At 41.5% G+C, this 27,350-nt stretch overlaps 1 protein-coding gene across 4 annotated transcripts in view; it reads right to left on the reverse strand.

The window, feature by feature from the left end:
• Positions 1-26,042, reverse strand: part of CRADD (CASP2 and RIPK1 domain containing adaptor with death domain) — a 205,184-nt gene extending 179,142 nt beyond the window's left edge. For 3 of the 4 annotated variants that reach the window (XM_036301587.1, XM_036301591.1, XM_036301589.1), the window contains exons 1-2: positions 25,329-25,899; positions 24,254-24,557 (exon numbers count right to left, since the gene is read on the reverse strand). In XM_036301587.1, the coding sequence (XP_036157480.1) occupies positions 24,254-24,557; positions 25,329-25,394 (370 nt within the window). In that variant the 5' untranslated portion in view covers positions 25,395-25,899. The other variant, XM_036301588.1, reaches the window with a different exon arrangement.
• Positions 26,043-27,350: the final 1,308 nt, after the last annotated feature.

Consider the following 27,350-nt stretch of genomic DNA (forward strand, 5'->3'; position numbering starts at 1 on the left):
CGATAAATCTTTTGTAAGGTGATAATGGTGATACAATCCCTTTGAGTCCTTTCCAGCTGTAAGATCTGATCCCTTAGAACTCTTTTGACAAATTAGTTTGCACAATGACTTCAGAGGACTGACATCAGAGGACTGACATCTTTCTTGATATTTTGAGATTTCACTCATGTACTTTTAGAGTTTTCATTCTTTAAATGACTGGGATGAATTACATCAGAGTTTTTGCTTAAATGAAGGTTGTACCACTTGGAATGGGGTCCCCTTACATGAACCTAAATATTAGTATCTGTACTTTAAGCCTCTTGAACCTCAGGAGAGACATAAATTGCTATGAAATAAATGTTATCTTGATATTATCCCACTGTCAGTCAATAAAGATGGCCTCAAATTCTTTGCTGTTTCTCCCAGTGAAATGTGGAGAATAATTCCCCTCCTCTGAGTCTGAGTTAATCATAATAAGTTATTTGAGAAATGGGGTTCTGGAACTTATGAAGCTATATCATAAGAAGCCTTGAGCCTTAAGGTTTCTATCCACACCTTTTTGGGAATTGTCCCTCTAGATACCCAGTTGCCATGCTGTGAGTAACAAAAGCACACATGGAGAGATCACCTGTCGATGCTCAGACCAGCAGGCCCAGCTGAGCATCTTCCCAAGAGCCAGCACCAACTGTCAGCCATCTCAGCCCAGGTATCAGACATTAAGAGTGAAGAAGCAATCTTAGAAGCAGATCATCTAGCCCCAACTGCCTCAGCTGTGGATCAGACAAACCACCCAGTTCAACCTTTCCCGAATTCCTAACCCAACAAAATCATGAACAAAAGTTATTTTAATCAGCTAAGTTCTGCATAAAAGTGTTGTGGGATTTGGAGTTTGCTTCTTTGTTTTTTTAGAGTGTAGAGAAGAAAAGAGAGATACAGATTCTGGGTGGTGGTAAGACAGTAAGAATAGTAAGAAGCCAGGAAAATTCCTTGGCAAGTGGAATGGGGAAACTGAGATAGGCAGCTAATTCAAACTGGCCTCATCTAGCACCCTGAATCACCTGCCTCCTTCTCCCTTGCAGGACCACTCCCTTAAGCATTGAGCCCTAAGGACAATGAGGTTCTGATCAGCATCAAATAATCTTAGGAACAAAGCCTCAGGTCTATTGACCACAGAAACAGAGATTTGGTCATACTAGAGATAACATCTAGGCCTCAGTTGTATTTTAGCTCCAGGCCTAGAAAATCAACAAGACAAAATGAAGCAAGGCAATGGATGGAATCAGGACCAGATGCAATGACCAATGATCCTAGCACTGACCAATCAGCAGAGACCACCACCCTGACCCATTTTGATGAATCAGCATATTAAAGGACACACTTGGAAAACTGATGAATATTCTATTGAGATCCTCCCTGTAGACCTCCCCTAAAATTCCCCCCTTTAGAAAACATACAAAAACCCTTAAGACAAAGGACCCAGTGCACACCCACACCTTCCTTCTTCAGGCGTATATCTTTGCTTTCTTTCTCCCAAGCTCTAAGAACCCTTCTTAAGCCTCTATTCCTTGTTTCTTGAGTCCACCCAGCCCAACTGGCTCATTTCTTCTGCCTCTATGACTTTCTTTCTAGAAAACCAAAGCAGCTCTCTGAGCAGCTCCCTTGAATTTTCTCTTTGAATGTCATGCTAAATAAACTTCCTCTTGTGCTAGAGTTCTTAGGTCTGAATTCTTTCTTTGCTAAACTCAAGAACTGAGGTTGCTACACCAAGGTCCAACATTGCTGCTAACATCAGGATGAAAGGGCGAGGGCTATGCCCCCCATCTTGCCCTGGATCCTCCATTTTTGGGCAGCAGCCATTAGCCATGTGCTCAGAAAGGAGCTTCTTCCTGGAAGCCCAAGCCTCTGCTAGCCACACCTAGGATTTCTTTAAACTAACCAATGATAATCAAGGGAAGTGCGCACCATAGACACAACCACATCCTGTGTAACAAGACCCCGACTTGCGCCTGGCCAATCGGCAGGGCCCACAGTCCTCTCTCCTCCCCTTACTCCAACCCCCCTATAAAACCCCTTTCCCCACAGAGCGCTCTCTCTCTCTCTCTCTCTCTCTCTCTCTCCCCCCCCCCCCTCCTGCCGCTGTGTCGGCGAGTGTGGTGGACGGGGAGCTCAAGCTAGCTCGAATAAAGGCTCTTTTGCTTTTGCATCGACTTGGCTCCCTGATGGTCTTTTGGGGATCCTGAAATCTGGGCATAACAAGGACAATGTAAACAAGGCACTAAGAAGTCTGGAGGCAGGAAGACCCTGAAAAGGCTGAGATACTTCCCTCTCACAAGGGAAACTGCAGAGTCGAACATCTTCATGCCATGCAGAGACACAGTCAAATATCACCTAAGATATAAGATTCTCAGTTTTCCCCAATGCCTATCACTATCAGGCCTACCAGCAGCACCAACCTGAAGCCAATTCAGGATGGCTTTGCTTAGTTAAGATAAGAAGTGGAATGAAAGTCTCTATCTCAACAAAAATCTGGAGAAATCTGGTGGGGCAGTTAATGAAGTCAGCCCTGGAAGGTGGGAGTTAGAGTGGTATTTTTCTTTCTCCCTAGGCCAGTTTCCTAACACCCAAGACTCCTTCCCCTAACTATCAAGCCCAAATCCAATGCCTAGACATCAAGATCATCTATCAACTCATTTCCTCTCTCTTACCCCCCCCCCCCCACACACACACACAAGAATTCATTTGATCTAAACAATCTATTTGTTGTCCTTCCCCTCATAAAACTCACTCATTCAAGAACTGAATTTGTAAAAGACAGGTGCATAATTCAGGAAACAAAATGACATTGATGAGAATACTGAAGACAAAAAGAGGTCTGAATTTAGGAGAAAAAACTCATTCCATTTTCCATAATAGGTTTAACATTCTAGCATGGCATCCTGGGAAGATATCTAGGAGGAAGTACTCAGCATCTGCTCTGTCTGGACTAACCTCTTCCCTAGTAATCAAGGATTGCCTGCCTCAAAAACTCAGTCACCCTAGGAGCATGCTCTACTTTACCCACCTTCCTATTATCAAACCTCATGCTGCATGCTCTGGTGGAACTCCATTCACTGATAATTCTTATAGCCTGCTGTTAAATGTTCAGAAATTCACATGCATGCCACCCTCTCCTGCCATTTAGATTACAAACTCCTTGAAAGACAAGGGCTCTACCTTCTATTTCTGATGTAATCCTTTTGATGCCTTTTAAAGGCCACAGCACTTGGTGAAAACTCAAAAGGTATTATTAACAAATGCCTGAGGGAATTAAGAAACCCAATATAGCCACACTCTGAATAACAGAGAGAAAGAGCACAATGGCTATCTTGGGGAATGGGAAGAAATTCTTACCCTTGCTTGGCATTACCTGTCAGGTTTGTGTTTCAATGACAAATTATTTCCTTCAAAGAAGATAAAAAAAACAAAGACAAGATTGGCTGGAGGGTGGGGGGCAGGCATAAAAATACACAAAATATCTAATGGATGGGAACAAAAAGCAAATGCTCATGACTACAAACCTTGCTTAACTTTTTTTGTGGTTAGTACTCAAATGCTAACATAATCTCATTGCCCCAATACTTAAAAGATTTTTAAGGAAACTGTAATTAAATCCTCCTGTGAGTATGCCGAGTACAAAGGAAATTCGTCTGTTTGGTTTACCTAATCTTTCTCTCTTATGCACAATATTAGAAATGAAAGAAAAGGTTCGATGGCCCTGATATGATAAACCTCTTCTGGCAAAATTCAATTCAAAAGAAATGGAAAAGATAATAACATTCTTTCACAGGAAAAGTCTGCCCTGAAGAAAGGCTTCTCCAGTTTTGACTCTCAAAACAATTTTAGAACTCAGCATTAGGTTTAATCTAGCACGCTGTTAAGCACCAAGAAGAGAAAGGTAAACAAAGCTGAGCCCTGTCAGGCAAAGCTGTTTTCCAGCCTTTCTCACTCTTGAGTGGCCAGACTTTCTCTGTAAAAGGCCACACAGTAAATATTTTTTAGGTTCTGTAGGACACAAGGTCTCAACTCTGCTGCTATAGTGTGAAAGCAGCCATAGAAAACATGTAAACAAATAAGTACAACTGTATTCCAATAAAACTTTATTTATAGGCACTGAAATCTGAATTTCATATAATTTTCACATCATGAAATATTCTTCTTTCATTTTGTTTTTGTTTCAACCCTTTAAAAATGAAAAATAAAACATTTTTAACTCACAGGCCCTATAAAAACAGGTATTGGACTGGATTCCACCCATAAGGAATTGACCTCTGCTTTACACGAAAAGCAAGATGGCAAGGTGGCGAGAAAAATAATCAAAATAACTTAGAAATCGTTCCATTTGTTTCTGAAAAGAGAAGGCTATTGTAGAAGAAAGAAGAAAGAAGAAGGTAAATTAAAAAAAGGAATAAGGAATGTCCATGAGATATTAAGAAAAGTAGAGCCTGAGAAAGGAGAAACCCAAGCAAAAAGAGATGAAAGTTGGGGATGGGGGTAGCAGTAAAAAAAAAGGGGGGGGGGGGCAAGTCTCTAAGGCATTTGTGGGAAGTGAATGGGGCAATAGTTCAGGGGACTGGATGTAAAATAAACCAAAAACGCAGATTTTTGGGGAAGCCCAGAATCTAAGAATCAAGGCTACTATGTGCACAAAATTATTCTCTTAGCAAAGTACAGTTCTGGAGTTAGAAGTCTGTTGGCGTAAGTGCATGCTGGAGAGGGTGATTTTTATTTTGTTTTGTGCAATGTTCCTGAAAATATCAGCTCAAATGGGGCCAATCTTTAGTCTTAGAATTTAATCTCCTCTTTAAAATGATTTGGCCCTGGACAGAGCTGGGTTTCTAAGGTTCAGTTTGCTGTACCCACTCCTATAACTAACCTGTACTTCCACAACTAGAATATTCAGCAATAAGAAAGGCAAGAAACACCTTCCCATGTGAAATTTCATTATTATAACAGCTACTAATAATGCTGACAAAATGAATTAATAACCAGACAGACAGGTTAGAAATTGCCTTAAACAGAGACCAGAACAAATTTTTAAGTATGAATGACTAATGGCTGGAGTTCAACAAACACTAAATAGCAAACAGTAAGAAATGCCAAAAAAAAAATCACTTTCATGGAAAGTTAAGAACTAAGGAGTTATTAACTGCTGGCTATCCAGGAAAAACTGAAAAATAAGATAAAATTTTTAAAAATTAATGATAACAGTGTAATGGGCTGAATTGTGCCTCCCCAAAATTCCTATGCTGAAACCCTACCCCACCTTGGAATGTGAATGTATTTGGAGATGGGGGTCTTTAAAGCAGTAAATAAGTTAAAATGAGGCCATGAGGGTAGCCCTCACCCAATCTGATTGGTGTCCTCATAAAAGGAGATTAGGACACATGAAGAGACACCAGAGATACTCACATGCAGAGGGATGGCCAGGTGAAAAAACAGAAGGAAGGTGGCTATCTGCAAGCCAAGGAGGCCTCAGAAGAAACCAAACATAATGACACTTTGATCTTGAATTTCCAACCTCCATAACTGTAAGAAAATAAATTGCTGTGGTTTAAGCCACCTAGTCTTATTTATTTTATTATATTTTATTACAGTAACCTAACAAACTAATATAAATAGTTAAGGTGCTTGGAGATTAAGAGAAAGGTGAGGAGAGCAAATAAGGTCACCACGTATTCATTCATTCAACTAACATTTATTGGCCCCACTAGGTATCTGGCAATATGCTAGGTTCTAAATATATAAGGATAAAAAATTAAGTTCTTGCCCTAAACAAACTCATAGTCTGCTGAAGGACAAAATTCTACCATAATATGGATGTGCTATAAACAGATATATGCTTTTGGTGCTTTGGAAACAGAGGAGTTTTTCAGCCAGCCATTAGGGGGCCATGCAAAGCTTCAAGAAAGAGGCAATATCTGGGCTACATTATTTAAAACAAAAAACACTTGACTTTAGGGGGGAAATATTTCTTCTGACTATTTGAGTAGGGGAATATATTACTTGAGCTGGAGAAAATAAATTGAGAAAGAGGAGGTTGGATCTGAGAGATGAGGTGTTTTATTTTGGCCATGCTGAGTTAAGGTACAGAGGACCAGAGTGAAGGTATCTAGTTGGGCTGAAGATAGAGATTTAGAGGCAGATAGCAATGAGGTGGTCACCAAGCCATGGGTGCAGATGGGCTTTGCCCAAGGAGAATGGTGACAGTGAGAGGATAAGAAGGATTTAACCCAACCTGGGAGAATACAAGTATTTAAAAGGTTAGCGGATGAGAGAAATAGTAGATGGAGAGACAAGAGGAAAACATGACCAAGGAAGGAGGCAACACCAAGAATGCAAGAGAGAGTGGCAATCTGAAAAAGTCCATGGATATAAACAAAGGTCACTGATGACTTCTGCAAAAACAGCTATAAGGGGCAGATGTCAAATGACCACAGCTTGAGAAGTAAATCACTGTGTTTAGATGGGAGGGCATTCATGAAAACCCAAGGAAATAAAAATTGCCAGTCATCTTCTGAGATTGAAGAGAGGGGAAGAGTCAGAAGACAGACAAATAGTTGCAACAAAAATGGTGGGCATAATGGGGAGGCTTTCATGCTGTCCTTCCAATCCTCTGGGAGCTATTTGAATACAGAGGGGAGAGGCAGGGGAGAAAAATGGCATTTATTGACTACCTAGGGCAGTGGTTCTCAACCTTCCTAATGCCGCGACCCTTTAATACAGTTCCTCATGTTGTGGTGACCCCCAACCATAAAATTATTTTCGTTGCTACTTCATAACTGTAATTTTGCTACTGTTATGAATCGTAATGTAAATATCTGATATGCAGGATCTATTTTCATTGTTCACGACCCACAGGTTGAGAACCGCTAATAGGGGGTAGCAGCTAATGCTAAAAATACTACCTACATTTACACAGCACATTATGTATTAAAAGATTCACTCACATATCCTCTCATTTAAACTTAATAACTACTCTTGGAGATGAGCAAGAGGCAGCTTTGTTTTATAAATGAAGAAGTTAAAATTTAAAGAAAGAAAACAAACCCAAAATAATGCACCTGAGAAGATAAAAGTAGAAGCAGAACTTCTACCTTAGTCTACACTCATATCTCCAAAGACTTACAGAGCATTTTCATTGAAGCAAATGCTGTGGCTCTAGGCTAGATCTCAGCTTTCTCATCTGAAAAAATGGAAACAAAAATAATATCTATTTCACACTATTGATAAATGTCAAGCATTTAAAGGGCCTGTCATCAAATAAGTGCTCAATTAATGTGAGTCATTATTAGCTTAAATTCATAAACAGCATAACCTATGCACTAACCTTTCGCCCTGTGTATCCTGTTTGGTGAATTTGAATAGCTGTCTAAACCAGAAATCAGGGCATCAGCCTGGAATCCTCCTTATCCCTCAGCCGAGAGCTCGGTCAGGTGATGAGTACTTTTAACCCAATGCTTTTCACCCTTATTTTCAATACTGTCTCCCTAAAAAGACTTTTTGGACATTTTTGCCCCTAATTGCATACCTCTCATTAAATTTTAAAACTATAACATATATGTTTATTTTCTGTAGCCCTTTGGAAGGCCACAAACAATTGTAATAGCTAAGATTTTTTAACACCACTTCCCCAGAACCAATTTTGACCCTATGGGCCCAAATCCCCCATTGAGCACTCATATACTAATTCTTCCTCCAAAATCTTTCTCAGTCCCACTCCCCTTTTCTCTATACTCAATGTCAGTGCCTTGTTGTCACCATGTTTCATCTGAATCACTCCAACAGCTTCCTAACTGGGTTCCTTGCCTCATTTTTGCCAGCTTCCCATCCATATGTCACTATAGTGAGCTTTCTAAATGCAAGTCTGTTCATGTCACTCCCTTTCTCAAAATTCATTAGTTGTGCTCCATTTCCTGTTGGACCTTTACATGGCCCACATGAGCAGTCCTGGGCTGGATCCCCCAGCCTCAGCTGCTGTCATCCCACCCCACCGTGCTCCCAGCACCTCCATGCCTTGGCACCTTCTGTTACCTCTTAGAATGCCCTTCCCCTTCTGCCTTCCTAGTGAACTCCTACCTACCCTTCAACACTCAACAAAAGATATAGACATTCTCTTTAAAGCCTTACCCATACTGTCTTCCCACAGGCCAAGTGGAGCCATCACTGTTCCTTTCACATACCTCTTTGTGTCACACTCTTCAGTCATATCAAATGATAATAAGGACAACTAACATTCAGTGAATGTTGAATAGATGCCTTACTCTGTTGTAAGCACTTCACATGTATCATCTCATTTATTTGGAGCACCTTTGAAGGTAGGGATCATACCTTATTAAGTTCTGCCCTGTTTAACTGGCCCATAGTAAATATTAAATAAATGCTTGCAGGAAGCAAAGTTTTGGAGTTTCAGGTACTGTGCTCTTTCCAATGACTTATCTGTCACCTCCTCCTACTTCCTATCATGGTTTATGGTAGCTACCCTGGTAACAAGAAGTGAGGAGGATGGGATATGATTATTCCACCAAAGGTTTTAACAGTTCCTTTGAAATATACTCTGAGTAAGTGAAAGGGTCATTAGAAATGCCTTTCTAATTGCAAGGGGGGAGGGGGAAATCTAATCTACTATCCAGAACACTTACAGTTTTACAAATATAGTCCATTTGGAAGGATATAAATTTATTTTAAAATGGCACAGGTAGAGGCTTAATCATCTACAGTCTAACTGCTTAGGAAAAATAATAAAGAGAAAAGATTCAGAGTCGTAATATTTAAAAGCATTTAAATAGGAGACATTGAAAAAAATCAGGTTATGTAATATCTAGTGAAACACTATGAAATAGAATACTCATAGAAAACTCATAGAAAGATAAACAGAAAAGAAAAAAAAACAGCTGAGTGAAAAATATTCCTCATAGTTCCTTAAGAGTCATTTGGAGAAGGTCATTTAAGTCCAGCGCTCCCCACCCCAGCCGCTGCAAACTGAAATAGCAACTAGTCTTGGAAATAGCAACTAGCCTTGGTAATAATTTGAAAAGACTATTTCAAGATGATTCAGGAAGTTTTACTCTCTGGAGAAAAAAAAAATGTATATATATGACTCTGAATCTTTTCTCTTTATTATTTTTCCTAAGCAGTTAGACTGTAGATGATTACACCTCTACCTGTGCCTTTTTAAAATAAATTTATATCCTTCTAAATGGACTATATTTATAAAAATGTATTGTATTGTATTGTATTGTATTTATTTACCTCTACCTTTCCCCAAGAACAATTTAAACTCATTGAGGGTATGACTATTCATACATATATATATATATATATATATATATATATATATCCTCTATAATAAAAGAGAAACATGGTAATTGGTATACGACTGCTACCCTTCCCATTGGCTAATCAGCAAGATATGCAAATTAACTGCCAGCCAAGATGGCGGCCGGCAGCCAGGCAGCTTGTAACTAACATGAGGCTTGCTTGCTTCAGTGACGGAGGACTCCAACATTCCCTGACTGCCTTGCCGGCCTCTGAGCTTGCAGTTGAAGAAACATTGTAACGAATATAGAAGCTAAACAAAACCCCAGAAACCAGCTTTCAGCCTCTGGGATCTCAGAGCTGGAGTTGATACAGAGTTTCGATTATAGAACCCAAACAAACCAGATACCTACTTTCAGCAGCGGATGCCTAAGAGCTGGAGCCTCAGAGCTAAAGCTGGCCCAGAATAAAAAAAAAAAAAAAGAAAAAAAGGAGCAGTTGGGAGCTTCAGTCCCAGCCTGAAAACAGCCCTCAGCCCCTCACCCAGACTGGCCAGGCACCCCAGTGGGGACCCCCACCCTGAAGGGTGTGTGACCAGCTGCAAACAGCCATCATCCCCTCACCCAGGCTGGCCAGGCACCCCAGTGGGGACCCCCACCATGATCCAGGATACCCTTCAGCGCAAACCAGCCAGCCCCCACCCATGCACCAGGCCTCTATCCTATATAGTAAAAGGGTAATATGCCTCCTAGCACCGGGATGAGCAGAGCCGCAAGGCCTCCCGGCACCGGGATCAGCGTGACAGGGGGCAGCGCCCAAAGCCCCTGATCGCCCTGTGGCTCTGTGTGTGACAGGGGGCGGGGCCACAACCTCTCTATTGACCCTGCTCTGTTCCTGACAGGGGAAGGTGCCCCAACCCCCTGATCGGCCCTGCTCTGTGCCTGATAGGGGGAGCTCCCAACCCCCTGATTGCCCTGCGGCTCTGTGTGTGACAGGGTATAGCACCCCAACCCCCCCCCACACACACACACACCCCACGGGTCCTGCTCTGTGACGGGGTAGAGCCATAACCTCCCCATCGGCCCTGCCCTGAGTGTGACAGTGGCGGCGCCCCAACTCCCCTATCGGCCCTACTCTGTGAGTGACGGGGGGAGCTCCTCAACCCCCTGATGGGCCCTGCTCTGTGCGTGACAGGGGGGAGCTCCTCAACCCCCTGATCGGCCTGCTCTGTGCATGACAGGGTACGGAGCCCCAACCCCCCTGATGGGCCCTGCTCTGTGCGTGACAGGGGGCAGCGCCCCAACCCCCTGATTGGCCCTGCTCTGTGCGTGACAGGGGGTGGCACCGCAACCTCTCCATCGACCCTGCCTTGAGTGTGACAGGGGGCGGTGCCCCAACCCCCCAATCAGCCCTACCCTGAGTGTGACTGAGGGTGACATCACAACCTCCCGATCTGCCCTGCTCTGTGCATGACGGGGGCGGCGCCCCAACTCCCCAATCGGCCCTGCTCTGAGCCCGACCAGGGGCTGCACCTAGGGATTGGGCCTGCCCTCTGCCACCCGGGAGCAGGCCTAAGCCAGCAGGTCGTTATCTCCCGAGGGGTCCCAAACTGTGAGAGGGCACAGGCCGTGCTGAGGGACCCCCCCTTCCCCCGAGTGCACAAATTTTTGTGCACCGGGCCTCTAGTGTGTGTATATATATATATATATATATATATATATACTAGATATATACATATATATATATATATATATATATGTATGTATCACACATACACATAATCTAAATTTTAGTCTTTGACATCACATAAGAAATTCAATCTTTAAGTGTTAGTATCAAGTAAATAATAACTTTCTGAAAATGAGTGGAGTTGGAAAAGAGAGAATTCAAAAACGAAATTTCCTATGGTAAAAACCCAAATATTGCATTTCACTATTCATTTATTTTAAAACATGATTATCTGGGGGCAATAAAATTATGAGAGATTTCCGTTTTCTTGATACCTTTCTAGAGCCTTTTTAAAAAACAATAAATATGTGTTGCTTTTACATTCAGAAAAATAGAGCTATGTCACTTTTTAAAAAACATTTTCTATTAAACTAATAATAAACATTTGTCATTAATTTACATCATTCTTGTATATGACAGCAAATTCCCCATTTATGATAAAAAATCATATTTTTTAAATCACTACATCTGATAAGTGCTATAAGGCCCCAAAATGATTTGACACACCTCCCAAGGAAATGTGAGAACTCTATTTCCTCCCTTTGAATCTGGACCTTGAGACAGCTTAACCAAAAGAATACAGCAAAAGTTAGCAGTATGCCATTGTCTGGGCCCAGACCTTAAGGAACTGGCAGCCTCCACTTCCTGCCTCTTGAAACTCAACCTCATACTTTGAGGAAACCCCAGCCACAAGCAGAAAGGCCCAGGTGGAGAGCAACCAACAAGCAGCACCAATTTACCACAAACGTGAGTGACCTATCTAGGAAATGGATCCTATGGCTCCAGTTAGGTAAGCCACCTCAACTGACACCAGGTAGAACAGAAATGAGCTGTCTTTTCTGAGCCCTGCCCAAACTGCACATTCATGACTAAAATAAATGATTGTTATTTAAAGCCACTAAGTTTTGGAGTAGCTTGTTATGCAACAAAGGATAACTAGAATACCGTATTATATTGTATTGTATTGTATTGTATTGTATTGTATTGTATTGTATTGTATTGTATTGTATTTACCTCTACCTTTCCCCAAGTACAATTTAAACTCATTGAGGGTATGACTGTATTTATATTATCTTTATAGTCATTCCTTCATTCCTTTAATAAACATGTGAAGACTAACATGTATGTAGCACTATGCTAAACAGATTCTGCAGGTACAGAGATAAAACGTCTCTGCCTTAGAGGAGATTATAGTCTAGTTGCAGAAACAAGCAATAGACAATGACAACCATAATCTCAGAGCCATAGCAGAATACCCAGAAATAGTAGATAATCAATAAAAGTTGGCTGAATGAATGAATGAATGAATGAATGAGGTTCCCAGAACTACTTTGGGAATTATGCACTATCACTATTTTACAGATGAGGTACTCCAATTAGCAATGCATTACTTCTTAGCTCTAAGTTCACACACTTCTTCTACTTGGTGATACTGGGGCTAGACTAGACTCTATAAACATTTCTCTTTTGCCAGATGGTTCAGTGTTAGTTTCCTCAATAGAGGGGCATTGCAAGGTCATAGCAGAGGGAGGGGCTTTTCATTCTGGTTTGGGGTGTGTTATGCCCTCTAAAGGGGACAGTCACAGCCAGCAGCATCTGGAAAACTCCATGGTGCTCATTCTCCGGGGAATATCTCTGCCCCTCAGCAGTAAGCTTTCTGAGGATCAGCTCAGGTCCACCTACATTCCCCACCAAGTTTCTCAACCAGGTAGGCTGCTATACCAGCGGTTCTCAACCTGTGGGTCGAGACCCCTTTGGGGGTCGAACGACCCTTTCACAGGGGTTACCTAAATACATCCTGCATATCAGATATTTACATTACGACTCATAACAGTAGCAAAATTACAGTTATGAAGTAGCAACGAAAATAATTTTATGGTTGGGGGTCACCACAACATGAGAAACTGTATTAAAGGGTCACGGCTTTAGGGAGGTTGAGAACCACTGCCCTATACCCTCTGGCAAGATTACTGGCCACCAGCAGGCTACAAATTAATGAGGCAGTCAATTCATTTCCAAGGAGGTCTTGTGGTGGGGAGGGGCCTCTTGCAAGCTCTTAGAGCTTCGCTTCCATCCTTTACTCTCCCTCAGCTCTAGAAAAAAAGCAGCTTCTTGCAATGGCTATTTCCATATTGCTTAGAGACCTCATTTACCCTTTAGTAGTTAACCACAGTTAACTTTTTGCTAGTTAATAATTCATTATGTTAAATTTTTCTTGTTCAAATTATTGTGTGGTTTTTGCCTCTTGGATGGATCCTGGCTGGCACATAAAGGAATAAAAGGGCTCAAACAAATATGAGAAGCCTGAAAAAAGCACATTTGCCCATAGCACCATCAAATGCCGATTAAAAATGAAAAGAAATGAAAAGAGATGCATATTTAAAGATTCAATAAACAAAAACTGCCATATCAATCTCATTCAAAATCTCTATTTTGTCTAATCCCATTTCTTAGAAAACATTTCTTATCTTCTTTGGTGTGTGTGTGTGTTTTTTAATATCCCAACATTCTCCTTCCTTAAAGAGCTGTCATTTGGTAAGCTCTTTAAAAAAACACTCAATGGAAATGTTGGCTAACTGTGAGAACCAAGGCAAGAAAGGGTCAGAAAAGAAAGAAGCTATAGCTTGCCCAGGTGACTCTGAGCAGAACTAAGAAGTGGTATTAGGGATAGATAGGGTAGCCCAGTGATTAAAAGCAGGGACTGGAGGACTGTCCATGTTCAAATCTCAGCTCTGCTGCTACCTGAGTTATGCCACGTTGGGCAATTTAGCTAATACTTTCATCTGTAAATGCAAATAATTATAATAGTACTTACCTCAAAGACCTATCCTCAAATATGAGGATAAGGTGAGTTTATATATGTAAAGCCTTTAGCCAGAACCCAATCCAAATTCTCTCTCTAATCTCCTCTCTACTTTAACATCCTCAATCCATTTTCCCCCAATATCTTCTTATTTTGAAAAAGTTTAAGATCTGGGTCGCTCTAAACATTGCTCTCTTGTACTTTTCCTACCACCTCTGGCCTTCAACCTGGGCTTTGCTGTAGAACATTTTCCTTCCTTAAAGAGCTGTCTAAAGGACACATATGTAATACCCTTTGTAATACTTTAAGCAATTAAAAAAAAAAAAAAAAAAAGAGCTGTCATTCCTTTTCAGGCCTGCAAGTGTGGAACCTGATCAATATAAAAAGAATGGGAGTGACAGAGTACAGCAGACATCTTTTAGTCAGCTTTCACCTCTTCCTTTTGGAACTGTTCCTTCCCCACTCCTAGAACTTGAGGAATTCTTTAAAGTTGTGATCTACCCAGTCACAGTGGAAAAATCCCTATATTTGCTTATGTTATCAAGAAGTCTACACTTGCCCAGCTGGTTTGGCTCAGTGGATATAGTGTGGGCCTGCGGACTGAAGGGTCCTGGGTTCAATTCCATCAAGGGAGCATGCCTGGGTTGCAGGCTCCATCCCCAATGGGGGGTATGCAGAAGGCAGCCAATCAATGATTCTCTCTCATCATTGATGTTTACATCTCTCTCTCCCTCTCCCTTCCTCTCTGAAATCAATAAAAATATATTTTTTTAAAAAAAGAAGTCTACACTTGAACCAATAAGCCCATATACATGCTAGCAGACTGACTTACATTCCTTATTTTCCTATCTGTAAACTGGGGGCTCTCAGATCCCTCCAGCTCTAGCCTTCTGCAGTTCTAACAACAGGACAAGTCCCAGCAGATGTAGTCTGCTTGCTCTGGAATTCTCTGTAATGTCTTTACCATTACCATTCAGCACCCATATACCTTATGCACAAATGGTGGAACTGAGAGATGTTATTAAAGCCTTTCTATTTAGGTATAAAACCTCAAGCCTCCTGTTTGCCACTTACTACAGCTCAGCGATATTATTTTGGTAACAGCGTCACCAGCCTCTCTGCTATGGTGCTGAGCATAAATAGAACATGAACATTTCCAGGAATTGTCAACTTGGCACTTCTTATAAGGAGTTAAGATTTCTTTTATAACATTAACAAAAAAATAAAGCCTAAGACTAAAACCTGCCCCAAACTTCTAGAGGTTATATTTCCTTCTCAATTAAATTTTACTGTTTGGAAAAGTACAGTACTCTTTTTTTTCTCTGAGGGCAAAAATCCTCCAAAGAATCATATGCTGCTCAAACTAAAGAACAAGTATAAACACAGCTGCCTATTAAAATTAAGCAAAAGCAAACATTCCTGCAGCTAGCTATAACAACAGCCTGCAAGTCTGAACTGCACCCATAAAAAAAGAGAAAGCTACCTTGCTAAGTGTATGATTAAACTCTCAGGCTGCACCACCAGAAAAGCTGGTTATTGAAACTGTTGATAGCAGGATTTAAGAGCTGTAAAAGTGGAACCCGACTCGCAGTATCAGGAGAGCCGACACCACGTCTGTCTCCTGATCACAGGCAAGAAAATTTAGCCTTTTTTTACTCTCAAGGTATCAAGATGGGATGGGAGCAACCCGGGGGCTCTGCTCCTTGACCCCATATGGCCTCACATTAGACCTTTCCAGCAAAAAAAAAAAAAAAAAAAAAAAAAAAAAAAGATAAAGTAAGATGGGGAAGAGAGAGGTACCAACCAGGAATTAGTCTTCTGACAATAAGCAGGAAAGAGAAAGACAGAAAAGCCCCTAGTGCTGTGCGTCTGGGAGAGCCTGGAGTAGGAGAGGGCATGGGGCTGATAAATGCTGGGCTCTGGTGCAGCCACAAGTAATCAGAATTAGGAAGGAAAGAAAAACTAATTTTGAGAATTTGTTTTTATAGCCTATGAATTATCAGGCTTTGACATTTAAGTGCCTGGATTCCACATTTATGACCTTGAGCAAATGACTTAACATCTTTGTACCTCCATCTTCTTATCTATGCAATAACGGTAACTGTCAGGATTACATAAATTAATAAATGCCAAGGGCCTGGAATAGTGCCTGACACAGAGTAAGTATTTTACTGATATTATTTGAGGTTCTTTGTGAGACACAGAAAATACTAAAATTCATTCTTAATTACAAACAGATTGTCTGACCAACCCACAGACAGAGGGACTAAGCCGGTCCTAGTCTTCCCTGCTGGCCTTCCCCTCAGGCCATTTGTCTCCCATCCATCCTCGAGCCTTCTTCAGCTCACTTTGTATCTGAGAGCAGCATCCAACTCATTCTCCACTGGCAGTTTCTGTCTCCATTTGGACATAGCTTGATCTACAGAGCACAGAGTATTGTGGATGGTTTTTAATTTCCAAACATTGTGAAGAAATGATGAAAATAATTCCCCAAATCCAAATTCACCAGCTAATTCAAAACCCTCTGATCAAATTCATTCTATGTATGAATGCATTCCCCTAGAGCTCTAACGCATTTTAAGGTTGATGTTAGAGTGACACCTGTATGGGGTCTAAGATTCTGGAATATTCTTAAGCAACAATGTTCAAGATATTCAGAGAATTAGAAACATCTGTGATTATAGATTTAAAACAAAACTCTATATCCTTCTACATCTCCATTCCTACCATCCTTCCACCTCCTCCCCTGCAAAACCAAGAACAGCTCTTCAAGTAAGTGTACAGCTTTAGGAGGTCCATACTTAGGGAGCAATAAGGAGAAAGAAGCCATGCACCTAATCAGCGGGTCCAAAAACAAGATGCTCAAACCTGGCTTTCCTGTAAAATAACCTATTAGGGCATTTGTGCATGTGCATGGGTATATGTGCATGTGAGAGTGTGTGTGTGTATCTTTTTTTTTTTTAATATATTTTATTGATTTTTTTACAGAGAAGAAGGGAGAGGGATAGAGAGTTAGAAACATCGATGAGAGAGATCAATCAGCTGCCTCCTGCACGCCCCCCACTGGGGATGTGCTCGCAACCAAGGTACATGCCCTTGACCGGAATCGAACCTGGGACCCCTCAGTCCGCAGGCCAACGCTCTATCCACTGAGCCAAACCAGTCAGGGCTAGAGTGTGTGTGTGTATCTTTAATACCACTGCCCATACCCCACCTCCACAGATTTTGGCATGAATTGACCTTGGTAAAGTCTGGGGATCAGCAGTTTTTTAAAAGCCAAAGTTGAAGCTAAATCAACCTCTTATGGTCAGTAAGGTGACTGATGTAGCCAAATGACCCATACAGCCACAGGAGAGAGAAAAAAGTCACAGTGATAATTTCTAAGAGGAAAGAACAATAAATCCACTTTTTAAAGTGAGATGGATATATCCCTGCTGGGGAGAGAACTGTCACATGGTTTGCTATTCCTAGAAAGAGCTGCAATTAGCTGCCAACAGATGCATTATTTCATCAGTCCCGTAAATACTCAATAAAATTCTTCCTTTATGTCAGCCTTGGATGGGGAAGAGGGACAGGAGGCAGGAAATCTTTTGATGAAATGCAGTACTGAACTATCAAAATTTTCTTTTAAATAATTAAAATTAGCATTAATTAAAATAAAATACTTTAGTAAAATCTTATTCTAAAATGCCTCTAAAAGCCCTTGAAATTTTTCTTCTTAAAAGTAAATCAAATCATTAGCACAATTTTTTACAAAGCTAATTTCCACTATTAACACTACAGCATATACAATTCCATTTCAAACCCAGTGGGGAGCCAAGACTGCACGGCAGAAAAGGTCGTAAATCAAGAATCCGGAGGCCTGGATTCCAGTGCTGGCAACAAATAAGTAGCTATGTGATCGTGGCTAAGTGTTGACTTTATCTCCCTAGGACTTGGTTTTCTCAGAAAACTTAGATGAACTGTAAGTCCCTCCCAGTCTAAAAGTCTGGAATACCAAGATATGTCTTCATCTTGCTGACTTTGTTACACTAGCAAATTAATGTGTTTACAGTTTAGGCAGCCTAAAATTAAGTCATTCTGGCAATTCCACTAATAAATTTAACCAGTTCCCAGCCACTATACATAAACTGAATGAGCAAAACAGTAAAAAAAAAAAAACCAAAAAAAAAAAAACCCTTGAATATGGCCATCTCTTCTATCTGAGCTAGAGCTAGAGTCTTCCTTCCCCAACTATGCCATCCAGGCAATGGTTCCTGCCCCAAAACTCCAGTCACTCTTTTTAAGTGAGAAAATAGATGAAAAGCAGCTTTATGTTTTAGGCCATAATCTCATACCATTATTATTTTCTTAGTATTTTTCTTTATGTTGAGTCATTTTAACTTAAATAAAAGTAATGTGGGTTTCTTTAGTAGGTTTCTTTGATGAGAGAGAGAGAAAGAGAAAGAGAGAAAGAGAGAAAGAGAGAGAAAGAGAGAGAGAGAGAGAGAGAGAGAGAGAGAGAGAGAGAGAGAGAGAGAGAGAGAGAGAGAGAGAAAGAGAAAGAGAAACCAGGGGAGAGGGAAAGATAGAGAAACATCGATGTGAGAGAGAAACATCAATAAGTTGCCTCCCATACACACTCCGACCAGGGAACAAATCCCCAACCTGGGTAAGTGCCCTGACCAGGAATCAAACCCAAGACCGTTAGATGCACGGGCTGATGCTCAACAATCTGAGCCAAACCAGCCAGGGCAAAGCAATGTGTTTTTTAAAGGAACTTCATAAATAGAAAACAGTTTTACTTGTCACAAATGGAAGAAAAATGTTAAACGGATATAAGAAAAAAAAAGCAAAACAATTAAGTTTGAGCTAAATATTCTGTCCAAGGAAGGCTTTAAGCATGAGGACCTTTTTTCTATTAAAAAGAAAGCTGGCAGGATCAAGCAAGATGTTTCAGAAATACTTGTACCAAACAGAGGCTTTCACCTGGCTATCAGTATTGAAAAAGAAAATGAATTTCTCACCATGTGATTCAATCCCATTCCACTTATCATCGAAAATCATTTTAAAAGGTACCAAGATCATGGCTCTGCGCACATCTTACATTTTGGGAAACACAACAACAAACGGTTGCAACTGCACTGATGCTGACATGTGCTGTGATTCATCTCCAGGAGGAAGGTTCTTATCCCGGATGGGCCTGGGCTCCTGCCACACAGTCACGTGGGGCTCCCACTATCTGAACTGCTCTTCCTCCTGTGTCTACTCTGTGGCAGAATTCAGGTCTCTGCTGAACATCCCCTCATCAGAAAGGCTTGCTCTGACCTCGCCTAATAATATGCTCAGGCCTTCCTTACCACACACATACTGTTTTACTTCACAGCACTATCATCACCTGATGTACAGTCATGTGCTGTTTGATGATGGGATATATTCTGAGAAATGGGTTGTGGTGGTTTTGTCATTTCATGACATCATAGAGTGCACTTACACAAACCTAGATGGCATATCTTACTACTCACGTAGGCTATATAGTACAGCCCATTTCTCCCAGGCTACAAACCTGTACAGCGTGTTATTGTACAAACAACATGAGATTTAATCAAGTACAAGAGAAAATTATGCAATCAAGAGATGTGGTAAACATGAGGTGCATGAACCTGCTGACAGTGTAGCACAGCATACTATCGTACAGCACAATTTTTTTAATTAGTAGAAAGATTACATGCTAAAAGAATGAGAAAAGTACAGTAACATATTTATTATCACGTGTTATATACTATACATAATTATATGTGCTATCCTTTTATAGAACAGGCAGCAGTAGGTTGACACCAGCATCACCACCAACACCTGAGTAATGTGTTGCTGTATGACATTATGACAGCTATGACAACACTGGCAATAGGAATTTTTCAGCTCCTTCATAAGCTTATGAAACCACCATCGTAAATGCAATCAGCCATTGACCAAAAGGTTGTTAAGTGGCACATGACTGTATTATTTATTCATCTGCTTGCTTTCTGTCCCCATTGAACTGTAGAGTATAGTGAGCTCATAAGAGTAGGGGCTTTGTTTATTATAATATCCCTAGCACCTAATGTCTGGCACATAGTCAATACTCATTATTTGCCGAACAAACAAATGAATCCCCTCAGTTGATCCAGAGGTCCTTCATGTGTCTTTTTTACCTAGTACCTGGCACCTCACTGGTCCTCAGGAAGATATGATAAGCATGTCGAGGATACACAGAAATCTGTAGACTCTGCCCTTACCACAAGAAGAGGTCCCGCTGTGGATATTCTCCCATTATTCCCTCTCTAGTACACACAATGCTATGAAGTAAACTCTACTCAGCTACAGAAGTACTTGGATAGACCACAAGCTAGATAAACTGAGATCAACACTGAATTTATGCAGAGTATAGTCAAGACATGGTATGACTGGAAAATCCCAGGCTAGAAATCTAATAAACCTATAACAATGCCTAAAATGTTTGCCATTATTGCTCAGTAACTTCAGATGCATCCAAGTATATATGTGAGAGCCAGAGTGCATCTCGAGACAGTGACCAATGTAGCTATATATACATGATCAGGCAACGTCAGCTCCAAAAGGGACAGGCTGAGCCCTGGAGATGGTAAGTAGAAGGAAAACAGGCCAGCCCTGCATCTTGTTCCAGTGAGGGCAGCCAAGGAGTCTGGGGCACAGGGTTCATGGCAAGGACCAGCTCAAGCTCAGGCAAGGTTGAAGCAAATGTCACCCCAGGACAGCCACTCCAGCAGGCTAAAGAACTGAGGCATCGGATGCTAACATAGGAGGCACAGAGCTGTATTCCAAGATATCCTTGCCAGTGGCTAAGAGAATATGAAGCAGGAATCTAGCTTAGAGAGGAGGAAAATAACTCCCAAACCTAAAGGAAAACAGGGGTAAAGGCAGGGTTGCCAGGCTGACAGTTACATGAGAATCCTGACAAAAACCCAGTCCCACAGCCAGGGCCAGCACAATGGAACAGGAAGTCCTGGGGCCCAGAAGTCACTCCTATCATCACTTAGGTTGTCCTACCAACAAGTGAGACTGGGGCTGCCCATACACCTCCTTTGTAGATCCAGATTAGCTCAGGCACTGGAGAGGCTGCAGTGTAGACAGAGCCCATGAGTAGTGGGAAGGCAGACAGGCAGGCCCACGCTGCCTTCACCCAAATTCAGCTTTATACTCATCTCCTAAATGACCTGACAGGTGCCCAGAGACGACTTTCAGCTGATCTAGTGTCTACTGGCCAGTAAGGGACACACTGTCAAGTGTTCCTGCCACGGTGCCAAGCTGGATTACGTCATTTTACTGCCAGAATTCCTCTTTTAAAATACATGAGTCCTTATACGGTGAGAAAAACACAAAATCAATTTTCTATTAACATCTTAGAGTTTTATTAACAGAGATAGGGAGACCAGTCATCTAGGCAGATTCTAAGAGAATCAAAGGTTTAATTCCAGAACATAAATAAAAAGAACTAAGTAGGATCACCAAATAAGGCCTTTGAGGCAGCTCAAAATTCAACCAAAATTATTATAAAAGGTCAGGAGAGGTTGATGTATATACATATATATACAAGCACCACATTTTCCTGCAGCCTAGTTCTTCAAAATTCAAAATGCCTTTACAAAAATTTAAATGGACTATTTAAAAGCTTATTAAAATTACTCTGTTACAACACTGAAGAAACACTGAGGTCCTGGGAAATAGGCCTCTGGGATCATTCACATTTTTATAGGAACATTAAATTGAAGGCACTTTAATTTTAATTTTTTTCTAAGACTGAAAAAAGATTTCAATTAAGTCCCAATTTAATTTTAGAACTAAAATACTGCCATCAAAGTAATTCATTTAAACACAAAGTTAAAGGCCTCAAAAAGAGGAGGTTGTTAACTAACAACTCCTTTAAAATAATATCATTTCCTCAATCCCTTACATATACATATAAAATTATGGCATAGTGAATTTTCTATAATGTATGTGGATTTTTAAAGTGACTATGAAATGGAAACCTACAAAGCGAAAAAGAAAATTATAAACTCCAAATTCAGGGTTTATCAGTGAGTAGGGGTTGAGGATAAGCGAGGGTTGAAGAGGAGCACCCAGAAGTCCTCAAAGGCAATGGTAGTATCTTTTTATAACAGTGATGGGGATAAGGATGTTCACTGCACCATTATTCTCCATACCTTATTTATATTTTGTAATCTTATTTAAAATGTTGAATAATTAACAATAATTATTTAGAAAGTGAGTTTATGTAATTGTCACTGTAGGCAGTATATAGAGGCATATATAAATCAAACTCTCTTCAGGATATTTTTTCAATAGTAGTGTGACTCAACAAGAAAACAAGAGTAGTTAATTTGTGCAGTAGTCAACCTATCATCGCATTTGACCACTTCCACATAATTACACAAACTAACATTATTTTTCTGAACTTCAACACAGACACACTAGATCTTTCCCACTCTACACTGTTTCCTTCTGTTTACTTAAACACACACACACACACAAAACTGTTTTTCCCTCAACTTCTCTGTAATTTTCACCATTTGTTTTTTAAAAATCTTAATTTTTTTTCTTGTTCTCTGAATGAATCTGAAGAAATGACAATGAGGTCATACCTCTATTAAAAATATACAACAGTACTATTTACATCACCCAAAACGATTATAAAATTAAAGTAAATATTTTGGTTGGAACAGACTTTCAGTTTGCCTGTTTTGCTGTTTTCAACTATGTGTTGCCAAGAGGAACCTCTACGTCAAATACCAGGAAAAGACACTGGATACCCTAATATTTTTTTAACATCTCCCCAATTCTATATTATTTATTCTGCTTTCAATACAGTGGTAGAAATGTCTTAGATACTTTAATTAGGCTTTGCACCTAAAGTATTTAATTTGGTAAAGACAATCCAACTTGAGAATTCCTGTGGTCTTTAAAGGCCAGCTATTTTCAGTACTTCAAAAAGCATAAAATATACATTTGCCTGTAATTTGGTCATGCAAGAAAATGAAAATATTTTTTTTTTTTTACACTGGGATTTTACTAGGCCTTCCCAAGTTAACTGGTCATCTCATGATGATCAGATATTCAGGCATATGGCATTAATAAAAATAGAAAAATTAATCATGCGTATTTACTGAATGTGGTCTGGAAAAATCATTCAAAATATGAGGTCCACAAGGCAAAAACAATAAAAGTGGTCTTTTATTACTGGTGTTTGCTTTTTAGCCAGATATACTGCTATTTTAAAAACAATAATAACAAAGGCTAGGGACCACTGACTTGGAGAAATTCTGACTATTACTACTATTGAAAACTCCAGCCGAAACCGGTTTGGCTCAGTGGATAGAGCGTCGGCCTGCGGACTAAAGGGTCCCGGGTTCGATTCCAGTCAAGGGCATGTACCTGGGTTGCGGGCATATCCCCAGTGGGGGATGTGCAGGAGGCAGCTGATCGATGTTTCTCTCTCATCGATGTTTCTAACTCTATCTCTCTCCCTTCCTCTCTGTAAAAAATCAATAAAATATATTTTAAAAAAAAACAAAACGAAAACTCCAAAGAATGTTGATTTCCTAACTGTTAAAAATTTACAAGTGAACTTTTAATTAATTTTTTTTGGCAGTTCAGTTCTCTGCTCAATTTTTATAAACAGCATAAATCATGGGAGCTGTTAAGAAGAACAAGTATTTCATATCACATCTTCTTCCTGCTACAAGCCAGATCAATGGTACTAGGACTATTTCTATTTTCCATTGCTCCCAACTTGCTTAAAAAACAAAATGAGACCCTGCTTAAAAAACAAAATGAGACCCTGCACTAACTACTACCCTTACAAGTTAATACTCTTGGTGTTTGAACAAAACTAAAAAGGATGACTTTAAATCAATAACCTTTAAACACAAATTAAGCCAGCCTTCCAAAGAATCCCTTCTGGCCATGTAGGCCAGGCCAGGGAGCAGGTGCAGGGCATGCCTTCCTAGAGGCTGCCTCCCCCTTCAGGAATCTGACCTTTTCCAGCAGGCAGCGCTGGCACCCCATGAAGCAGTTATCAGGAGGCCTCGCGCTGCTCTCCCATCTGCACTTTCCACATGGCTCCTGATGCCGAGGGCCGAGATATGGCCTGGCTCTCCGATGAGAACATGTCTCCCAAGTGACTTGCCAAGTTTCCCTGGAAGCATTTCTAAATATATTCTCTGAGCTCCCTCCTCACCCTCTCAATCATGGTGCATTCTTCCTTCCTTCCCAGCGCTTTCTAATGCCACCTCTTCATCCCATCCTTGTCACGCCATGTCTTCAGTCCAAACTCCTTACCCACTTTCGGGAGCTGCTGATCCCCTCCTACCCTAAAACCTCAACTTCAAATCCAAAGGCCATAGTTCAACAATTTGGGAGCTGGTCTGAAATTATCTTGTTGAGGCCTACCTGCAGGCAGCTCGGTTATGGCTTCTTCTCTTGCCTTCTCCAGCTTCTCCCTGACCCAAGGAAATTCCTGCAGGGAATCGAGGAATGCATCAAATGCTTTAGGACCTCTGGAAGGTAGGATATCCAGCAGCAGCATTGTTTTCCGGAGGCCTGTGGTTTGAGCTTTGATTTCTTGAACGTGGTTTTCCGTCAAGACCCCTTCCTGGTAAAGATACTGAAGAACCAGTCCCTCCACCAGAACCTCTGCACCCAGCTCCAGGCGAAGGGAGCGAAGCACTTGCTTGTCTCTAGCCTCCATTTCCCCCTGGGGAGAGACAAAACTGAAGTTCAGGTGACAGGAGTGATGCGCCCTGAAAGCTACCACCCTGCACTATAAGCTCCTTAAGGAAATGGACATCCATTCAACCCTAGCAGAGTGCCAGACCACGGTGCTGAACACGGGGCTGTGCTAATTAATTCACCTCGTTGATTTCAGGTGTTTCTGAACATAATGAGCTACACTGAGCATGCATCATCTGTTCTGTTCTTGCTTCCCACACAAGGGGGTCAATTCCTCCATCTATTATGAGATTTGGAAAAAAGTGGGCCAGAGACCCTGCTTAAAAAGCAACTTTTATTCGAGTATTACAGAGCGACGTCTCATTCAACATCGCGGAGAAGAAACAGTGGTTCTGTTCTAACATTGCCTTCTGCAGAGCTGCCCCGCCACTGCAGGAACTGCCGGTGCGCTGCAGCTGCCCTTCTGCACGCGGGCGCGGGCCTTGGCAGGACCTGATCAGCCATGGGCTGGGGACCAGCAGGTACCGTAAGCTGAAGGATCTCTTACCCCAGGCAGCGGTTCTCAACCTGTGGGTCGCGACCCTGTTGGCGGTAGAACGACCCTTTCACAGGGGTCGCCCAAGACCATCCTGTATATCAGATATTTTACATTACGATTCATAACAGTAGCAACATTACAGTTATGAAGTAGCAACGAAAATAATTTTATGGTTGGGTCACAACATGAGGAACTGTATTTAAAGGGCCAGAGGTTGAGAACCACTGCCTAGAGGAGAAAAGGCTTATGCGCCATCACCTTCAAGAAAAACGTAAGGTTTGTGTCCCGTCTACTGCAAAACGTATATGTAGTCAGAGATTCCATCCCTTCCCTCGAAGCATTCAGAGTCGCCCTCGCGACCCGGCCAGGACCAGACGTGCAGGGGCCACTCAAGGGGATTTCTTTTTCTGTAAAAGAAACATGTCCACAGGCCGGTCCTGGTCCGCAGCCACGCGCGGTTTGAAGGCATGTTGCCAAGACCACTGCACAGAGAGCCGAGGGCTGTGGTGTCGGTGGCGCGGGCACCACAGAAGGGAACCGGGCCGACCCGAGTGGGGCAGGTGAGGGGGCGTGCGCTTCCGGCTGCGCCCGGCGGACGTCTTTCAGTCCCCGTCTGGGCAGCTGACGCCCTGGGGCATCACGAACAAGGGGGCTGCGGGAGATTTTTCGGGGCAACCGGAGCCGCTAAAAAGAGAGGGTTTGGAACAACCTTCAAAGCGGGGCGCCGGGCACCCCCATCGCCACTCTAACCGGCCTGGCTCGGGTCGCCGCGGAGCGGGGAGGCCCCGGGCCGCGGGCCCTGGAGAAAAGAGGGATACGGGCTCCTGGTTTCCTGCTACTTACGTCTGCGAACACGTATCTTAAAAAATAAATAAATAAAACTGCCACCGGAATCCAGACTGTCAGGGAACCTGTACCATAAGCACCATCTTTATTGAAGGCGAAAATCGGGACCAGGAAGTGCGGTCGCCATCTTTGTTGAGGTCAAACACAGGAAGTGCCGCAGCCATCTTTATTGTGGGCTCAAGTGTCGGGCTGAAGTCTCTTCCGCCATGTTTGCTGTGGGTAAATAACATAGCCGCTTAGAGGGATTATCTAAGAACAAAATAATTGGATAATTGCGTTTTTAGCACAGTAACTACTCTTCGGCCTTGCACACAATTGAAGTAATAGTCGGGTCTCATAACTCATTTTATCAGCGAGGCTCTCCAAGACCACTCTTTAAAATCGCAACATCCATCTCCTGCACTCCCACCCCCTTTACCAACTTAATCTGTAGCACTCAAACATCTTACTGAAACTTATACTTAATCATTTATTTATCATCTGTTTCCCTCCAGATATAATGCAAGGTCATTTCTTTATATCACAGGATTCCTGCCCATAAAGCGTTTACAAGTCAATCAATCCGGATTCAGTGCAATAATCAGCTTGCTACATTAGGCAGAAGGGGATTTGTCTGGGCAATCTGGGGACATTCACAATCATTGGGGAGGCTGGAGAAGGTCTAGCATCCAAGCATAACTCCCCAAATAACACTGACAAACTGGCTCATGGACACAATCAGGAAGGTAGAATCAGGAAACTACTACCCCATAGTTCCAGTCTTCTCAACACTGACAGAGTAAGTGACTGCTGCAGAAAAACCAAGGTCTCCACAGCTGTATTTTCCAGCAGCATCAAAACAGAACCCGTACATCTTAGTTTTGATGTATGTGATCCGCACGCAGAGCATTAGCAAGTAAAGGTATCTGGGACATGTAGTTTGAGTTTTCCAGCTTCTGAAGCACAGAAAGGTATGCAAAAAAAGAGAGAGGGGCTGACACTGGGGGCAGATCTGCTGAGCTCACCACATTTTAAATTTGGAAGCCAAGACAAATACATGATCCAAATATAAAGAAATATAAGAATGTCAAATTGAGGGTCCTTCCTCAAATTTCTTTATGACATGAGGCAGTCATTCAATAAACACATTTATTGATTCACTTTTTAATAAATCGGATGGTATATACAGAAAGTTGTACGTACTGCTAAAAATTAGTTGACAGTATCAAAAAGAAACCCTTAACTATCATTAGCTCCATAGAGGTTTTCACAACCAACACCTCTAGAGAAAGTTGAAAATATCTTTGTAAGCAAATTAATGGAGAGCAATTCTAAATCTCACTCCTCAAAACCTCCTAATTTTTGTAACCAGAGTAAAGTATTATACCAATCTACCATTTTACATCAGTGGCAGGTATTAGTTTTATAACTACCATTTTACATATGTGAAGAATG

Source organism: Myotis myotis, unplaced genomic scaffold, assembly GCF_014108235.1.
Source record: "Myotis myotis isolate mMyoMyo1 unplaced genomic scaffold, mMyoMyo1.p scaffold_m19_p_3, whole genome shotgun sequence".
NCBI lineage: Eukaryota > Metazoa > Chordata > Mammalia > Chiroptera > Vespertilionidae > Myotis > Myotis myotis.